The 7,500-nt window shown below is 30.5% G+C and overlaps 1 protein-coding gene across 7 annotated transcripts; it reads right to left on the bottom strand.

Moving 5' to 3' along the window:
* Positions 1–2,016: 2,016 nt before the first annotated feature.
* Positions 2,017–7,169, bottom strand: LOC105259449 (choline-phosphate cytidylyltransferase A). Of its 7 annotated transcripts, none has more exons than XM_011271391.3 (9): positions 6,881–7,169; positions 4,755–4,908; positions 3,787–3,895; positions 3,591–3,707; positions 3,255–3,406; positions 2,930–3,151; positions 2,598–2,765; positions 2,406–2,533; positions 2,017–2,328 (listed from the first exon to the last, which is right to left on the bottom strand). In XM_011271391.3, exons 2-9 carry the CDS (start codon positions 4,863–4,865, stop codon positions 2,223–2,225), a joined length of 1,113 nt encoding a protein of 370 aa, XP_011269693.1. In that variant the 5' UTR covers positions 4,866–4,908; positions 6,881–7,169; the 3' UTR covers positions 2,017–2,222. The 7 variants fall into 7 exon arrangements, with proteins under 7 accessions (XP_011269693.1, XP_011269698.1, XP_011269696.1 ...); XM_011271396.3 differs by lacking the exon at positions 6,881–7,169 and adding an exon at positions 6,812–6,830; XM_011271394.3 differs by lacking the exon at positions 6,881–7,169 and adding an exon at positions 6,698–6,800.
* Positions 7,170–7,500: the final 331 nt, after the last annotated feature.

The raw sequence follows: 7,500 nt of genomic DNA, 5'->3' as shown, positions 1-7,500 counted from the left end.
AAAGGAATTTATTGATTGAAAATTTAAAAACGTTTGAAATATTTACTTTTAAATTGTGAAAACAAATTTCTGATTAAAGATGTTGATAAACATTTGTAGAAATAGATTCAATATATGTAAATTTCATGTTAACATTTCCCAATCAAAATTATAATCTTCAACAAATTTTATTATACAACTAGGATATGAGTAAAAAAGAAGCATAAATAAGCCAAGAAGGGAAATTTACACATACAAAGATACACTATAATGCATATATCAAGATGAAGGAGCAAAGTATTCAGATATCTAGAAATCTTGACTAAAAATCTAGAGAAAGTATAGTTATATATAAATAATAAATATAATAAACGTTCCTTGTGTGAAAATTTCAAATAAAAAAGAAATATATATATTTTTTAAAGACAGATAAGAAAAGATGCTAAACAACTTCAAGCATATATATTATAACTTCAAAAATTTCAACTTTATTATATTTACTTTCTTGCATCTATACATTATATGAATAAAATTATATGTGTAATTTACACACAAAACATACTACAAATATATTATAAATATATTTTTAAAACTACAAAATTAATTTTGTATATGAAGCTATCTATAATTATATTATCTGTAATAATTTTCTAACTTATGTATCTAAAAAGTAAGAATGACTGTAATACATTGTTTTAAATTGTACATTATATATTGTACTTTTTTTCTAAAAATTAGAAAGAAGCATTAATTTTCATAAAATATTTTAGAGATTGGAAATGAGATCGCACAACAAATATTAAATGCAAGCTACATATATAAAATTGTGGCAGTATTATAGTATATCATGAAAAACTATCATAGGCATATGTCTTTCATATACAAGTAACATTCACTAATTTAATTAGCTCATTGATTTAATGAATTATTTTCCTTTAGAAGAAGAGTATATTTTATAGTGACATAATTAAAAATTTCAATTTTATAATTTGTTTGACTCTTGATTAAGAAATATATATTATTATATATTATATATATTACTCTTTGATTAATTACATTTGCAATGCAATCAAAGATTTTCTTAAATGCTTTTCTTTATTTTAATTATCATATAAAAAACTAAAATAATATATAATTACAGAAGAAATTTATTTCATAAATTTTTATTAAATGTAATATATGTCTCATTTAAAACAAATCTCTCTTTTCAACATAAGTATATAATTCTAAATGTTTGTGTTTATTTCTTATACAGCATGGAATATGACAATTTTATAATTTATGAATGTAAAAGTATAGTAATTTGAAATATTATAATTGTTTTCTTTAAAATTAAAATTGAATACATGCATAAGTATGGAAAAGATTATTCATCCAATTCAAAGCTATTTTTTAACAATTTCTAAACATAAGCAAATTTATTATGGAAATAATCTATAGCATCTTAATTAAAATAAATCAATATTTTACAATATAAATACAATTAATATCAATATTTATTCTTACTTTTTAAAATATTGATATACAGTGATTCCTGATTATAAGTATATTATTGATATATATATACATATATATATCATTATATGAAATTTTATTTTGAAACACAAATTTGTGCATCTTATTTATCCAATAAATTCTCTGCCTTCACAGATATAAATCTTTTTAAAAATTTGTTGAAAACAAAGTTTAAACATTATAAAATATTAGATTTTAATAAAAATATAAATTTTTAGATCAATTTGCTTGATGAAAAATGACTGGTATGTTTATAATCAGATCAGAAATTACGCTTATAACTAAGAGTCATTGTATGTCAATCAAGATTTACAATTATAATAAAATATAAAATTAAAGATATAAATAATGATTGCATTTGCATTAAAGAATATAGGAACTGGATGAAATAGTGCCTCCGAAACATAATAATAATAATAAAAGACATTGAATATTATATTACTTTAAACAGTCTATATGTATCAGCTAACTAAGCCATCATGTATATATTATGATGTAAATAATAAAATCTGCAAGATCACATTAAACTTTCACATCACAATAGGCAATATGTTTAATATATATACCAGCTCATGTCATACAAAATCCATCAAGCATATCATTACACTCTGCATTAGGAATTTATGCAATTGTATGAAAATACATCTAAATTTTCAAGGTAATAAATAAAAATTGCACGATAGTTTGGTCAAAAAGAATACATAATGCTGCTTTAATGTAATCAATTATCATTTGGAGTGTAAATTTTCCTCTTCATCATCACTATAATCATCGCTTAAATAATGATTGTTTTGATGTGAAAACTCATAGCGTCCTGTCTTGTTTGGTGGTGGACTAATATAAGATGTACAAATATAGTTTAGTATCAAAAATATATATGTAAACTTTCTAATCTATATTAAAAATTGTACCTTGTCTGATCTTCATCATTGTGACTGTTACTGCTGTTACTGCTATTTGGACTGCCATCTCTTTTCGGACTTGCTGGTGGAGATAATGCTTGCATTAAGCGACCTTTACTTTCATTCCAAATTGTTGACTATAAATGAAAATTTTTAGTATATTTGTATACAATACATACACATTTGTAAATGTATACATACCAATCTGCCTTCTCTTCCAAATAGCAAAAGAAAAGCATCGATAAAGTCCCGAGATTTTTCTTCCCATTTACTTATCATGTCCATTCGTTTCTCACCAATATTTTCCATTACTCTTTTTCCTTTATCTTTCAGATCATCAAATTTGTTTTGTAGGCGAAATTTTTTTTCCTGTAAAATTTCTCTTATTGTAATTATACTTTATTCATTATAAATACCCTTTATTTATGTTTATATATTTTTTTCAATATATATAATTGTGATATCTCTTTCCAGCTAACAATTTGAATGTAATATGTGGACATATTATTATTAAATAGTAAATAGAGACGTACATTAAGAAAAGAAACATTAAGTTCCTTTGCACTGTAACCTCGCGCAAGATTTCTTCTAACATATATGTCATAATCTTTGACTATTCTTGCAACTATATCCGATGTAGAAACACCTTCTGTTCTCTGTGTTGCTACAAACATGCCTTTAGCTTTTAGTTTAGCATAAACGTCTGAGCTATCTTCTGACATATATGGTATATCGTCATGAGCCACAAAGTCAATCTGTAACATAATAATCATTCAATATTTAATCTTTTTAATGTATTAAATGTAAAATTTTATTTAATAGATTTTAAAATATAAATCATTTTTTTGATGACTGTACCTTATGCTTCTTAAGAAACTCATCATCAAGTTCCCAAGGTGCATCTCGGACAACTTCATCTACATATCTACAATGCCTAACAGCATCGTATCTTTCTAAATCTGTCATTACAGTTCTTCCTTTCTTACTATGTGTCAACTCATCATTACACACTGTAAAATAAAAAATTATGATTGATATGCTATAAATATTTATAGTACTATCATAATTTAAAGATATAAATAAAATAGATATAAATAAAATCATAAATATAATTATATAATAAGTAGTATATAATAAATAATATGATTTATAATATAGCAAATTAATTTTTAAAATAAAATTTTGTATAGTTACCTCCAACAATGAGATAAACGTTTGCAAAGATATTCTTTGCTTGTAAAAGTTGCCGTGCATGTCCTTGATGAAAAAGATCATAAATACCGTCGGCATAAACTCGAATTTTTCTAGGAACTGGAAAAAAATGTAAACAATACATCAAATGAAAAAAATCATGATATTTAGTATTATTAAGGATATCTTTGAAATATACCTTTTCCACTCCTTGCTTGTTTTAAAGTAATTCTTGTATTGTAATCACATGCATTTCTCTCTATAATAGCCTCTGAATCATCACTAAAGGGTGCTTCTTTACAGATAGACTAGAATAAATAAAAAATTAAACTGTTGATATTTTGTACATAAAAGTAGAAAAATTGAGCAAAGTAGAAAAATTTTTCTTTTGGACTTGTGTTAAGATTTAATTATAATTGTGTGTCTTTAATATTATCATTTACTAACTTGTAATATTACAATCTTATTTTAATAAACTAAAAAGAGTAAAAAAGGAATAAAAAATATTTAAGTAAACTCACTTGAAATTTTTCATGGTAAATGGATACTTGATTTGCACAATTTTTTAAAAGCAGTAAATTTGCATCGTTATTTTCAGTACAATTCTGTTTAGAACCCCAAGTCATTGTTTTAATACAATTTAATTAACTGATATGTGTGAAGATAAAACTTATGTCTTAGTTCTCTTTGTCAAAAATTGCAATTAACTTTTATATTAAAAACATACAAAACACTTGATGTATAATAAAAAACAGAAGTACACAATTGCATTTAGCTTTTTAGAAAAAATTATAGAATGTAAATTTTTAAATAAATGTTAAATTGTATTCAATATGTGTGTCAATGTGACTTTTAGAAACTGAACAAGACTATTAGAGTACTAAAGTATTTTCAAGCTTTTATCATATTAGATATGCTAATCTAGAATCACGCCAGGTTATTATCAGTTAAAGAACAATATTATATTATCTTTAGTAGATAATTTTAAGTGATTGTATCTCTTATAAATAACATTGATGATATCAACAGATTCAATATAGAGAATTTATAAATATATACATAATTCTCATTTTGCAATTTCACAATAATATATTTTTAGATCAGATGTAATCATACTGTGACTCTATCATTTATTTACTTGCGCTAATAACATATGTTAATACTTACAGCATGAATCGGAGAATCTTCCCTCGAACAAGATGGGTTTTCTCCATTAATATTATTCTGAAGGGATACAGTAGTCAGCATAGTTTCTACTCTGGGACGCTTCCTGGACATTTTCTTACTTTTGCAATGCTGTTGCCATACAGCTTTTGTTTAACTGTAAATATATAAATGTCATTGTCAAATTATGCAGGACAATTCTAAGGATAAAAAAGGGGCATTTATACCACAATATTTACAGCTATTAATAAATTACATAAATGTAAAGAGACAATCATACTATAATTAAATATAATATTGCTACCACTTTGAGTAAATGGTATCATATATATCTATGCATTTACAGAAACAAAATTATACTATAATAAATATATATTAATATCCGTATATTTGAGAAGAAAACGAATCTTAACCATAATTACACTATCGGGGGTAGATCGGAAACGTATAATCCGCGACGGCATGATTCTTTTATGTTTAGATAAGCTTTAAAGATCGAAATTCGCGATCTACGGCGTATCAATCGACGTCACACGACGCTGCGCCTGCGAGTCGCGTGTCACGCACGATGTCCGGCGACGTGTCGTGTTCTCCGTTGAAGAAATTCACCCCGTAAAAGCCGCGTGAAAAACGAGATACGACGCTCATCGATACAATGTGTAACACGAGAATCGATGTTGACGGAATTCCTCAGCACTTACGAGCCAGGACGATCGGTTCTGCGTCGGTGTGTTTCTCTTTACGCGAGGAAAGCGACGAGAAATAACTGGACTGCGAATGCGTCAGCAGCGTTGAATTTCTCCTCGGATCTCAAACAGCGTCTACTTTCGTAGAGTTAGACTAGAAGCGCGAAATTGTAACGGGTTCCCGCAGTGCGAGTTGAGAAAGACTGGACGTTAAATGCAACGTGATGCAAGAGAGAGACTCTACCTCGGCAGCGTCTCGAGTTAATGGCCATACCACGCTACGCAAACAGCTGACCTAGCAGACGCCTGCCACGATAGGTCAATTCCTCGTTATAGCTGCACGCCTTCCGCGTAAAATTCACTTATCCTTATTTTTTTTCTTTATCCGTTTGAGTGCAATTTTGAGAAAGTAATCTTGGGTCACATACAAAAAATAGATTGAAAACCTGTTAGAATGTTAACACTGCTGAGGTGGATTTGCATATAGCCGCATGAAACGTAAGCAAATGCAGAGAAGCCGACCAATTGCGTTTTCAATACGGGAAACGTCACGTTGCATTTTGCGTATGAAATGCGTGATTGGTCGAGCTCGCTACGTTAAATTTGAAACGTGTATTTAGACACGTGTCTAAACGTGTATATCTAGATTAAACATTATGTGTATATCTATCTTGGCAAGAATGAGAAAAACAAAAATCTCCACGTGACAGAGATTGAGCCAATTGTGTCAGGGGAAAGAATTTTTTTTTCTCGTAAATCATTTTCTCGATATTTCAAAAATTGGAAATTCGAGAAAAAAAGAAATTCTCTTGAGAAATAAAAAACAAAGTTTGTTAATTAGCCGATCTTTCCTCCGCAGGAAGCGAAATTTCGAAAATTTCACCCCATATGCGAAGTTTCGAAAATGATGCAATGCATCATATTTTATGCATTACGTGATTTACGGTCGCTCGACCGTAATAATCAACGTGCTGGCGCTCTTCCGCTTCTTTTTTCCTGTTTTCTCTTTTGCAGTGCATTTACCGTTATAAATATATGCTGTCGGGAGTCAATTGTTCCTGACGATGACAATTGGAACGTTCCGTTCTAATCAACATCGATTCATTCAATCAACATCGAAGTCATTGGTTACTTCCCGGAGTTAAAAAGTTAATTTCAGGGAGTTTCTTCGAAGCGCAAATGCAAAATGTCTATTCGTTAAAATATATTGCCGACAAGTGGCAATATATATATAACACTCGGGAAGAAATAATTTCTCACATCGATCTTTTCATATCAATTATTTCACGCGTCGCTCTCAAACGTGACATACGAGAACGGCTACTGTACGGATGACAATCGCAGACTGCGGGGGTCCACCGTGCGAATTCTCACCGCGATGGATCCTCTATATTCGACATTCGAGCGCTGCCAAATTTCGGAGCAAACTGAGCGGATTCTTACCGTTATCGAACCAGTCGCGCGCGTGCAACACAAACACAGGGCACTCTTCGAAATTTGCCGGGCGTCGCAAACGCGTTCTCGCCCCGCACACCCGGGGTGTGTCACGAGGTGATGCAATTTCAAGATTCGCGGAGAACCAACGATAACGGGGGACACCCGAACTTATCTCTCGCGTCGGATCAATAAATCCCGATGTGCGGATCGAATCGAGTGCGCGATTTTTCGACACACCGTACGCCGCGTTTGACACGTTCGCGTTCACGCGACACGGTGGATACGCGCGTAATGCGCAGGCGCGGACGCTCCTCCGTCGAGACGAGCGTCAAGGGGCTGACGATGACGTAATATCGGATGATCACCGGCGTCATGTGCCGGCTGCGTCCGCATATCGCACATACACGTAATTGTCATCTTTCTTTTCCCCTAGACCGCTCTCTACATACACGGGGATGCGTATGTATGGAGAGTGAGCTGCAGGAAAAAAAGGTGACAATTGATACGAGGCGTATTCTCGAGGAAACTTCTTTCACTGTTTTTATTCACACCCGAGACGCGACTTCATCGATTCTCGACATTGACCTAGCCCACTTTGATAATCTCATGTTTACGTGATAAGATAC

The sequence above is a fragment of the Camponotus floridanus genome, unplaced genomic scaffold (assembly GCF_003227725.1).
Source record: "Camponotus floridanus strain SB8 unplaced genomic scaffold, Cflo_v7.5 scaffold6, whole genome shotgun sequence".
Lineage (NCBI taxonomy): Eukaryota > Metazoa > Arthropoda > Insecta > Hymenoptera > Formicidae > Camponotus > Camponotus floridanus.
Note: the sequence above shows the minus strand (reverse complement) of the source record. Positions and strands in the feature narration are given on the sequence as shown.

Bases quoted from the DNA above. Each gene is read 5' to 3' on its own strand.
- LOC105259449 (XM_011271391.3), bottom strand. From the start codon at position 4,865: ATGTCCAGGAAGCGTCCCAGAGTAGAAACTATGCTGACTACTGTATCC. The intron at 3,152-3,254 runs GTACAGTCATCA...ATTATGTTACAG, and splicing joins AGTTTCTTAAGAAGCATAAG to ATTGACTTTGTGGCTCATGA. The intron at 2,766-2,929 runs GTACGTCTCTAT...GAAATTTTACAG, and splicing joins TTAATGTTTCTTTTCTTAAT to GAAAAAAAATTTCGCCTACA.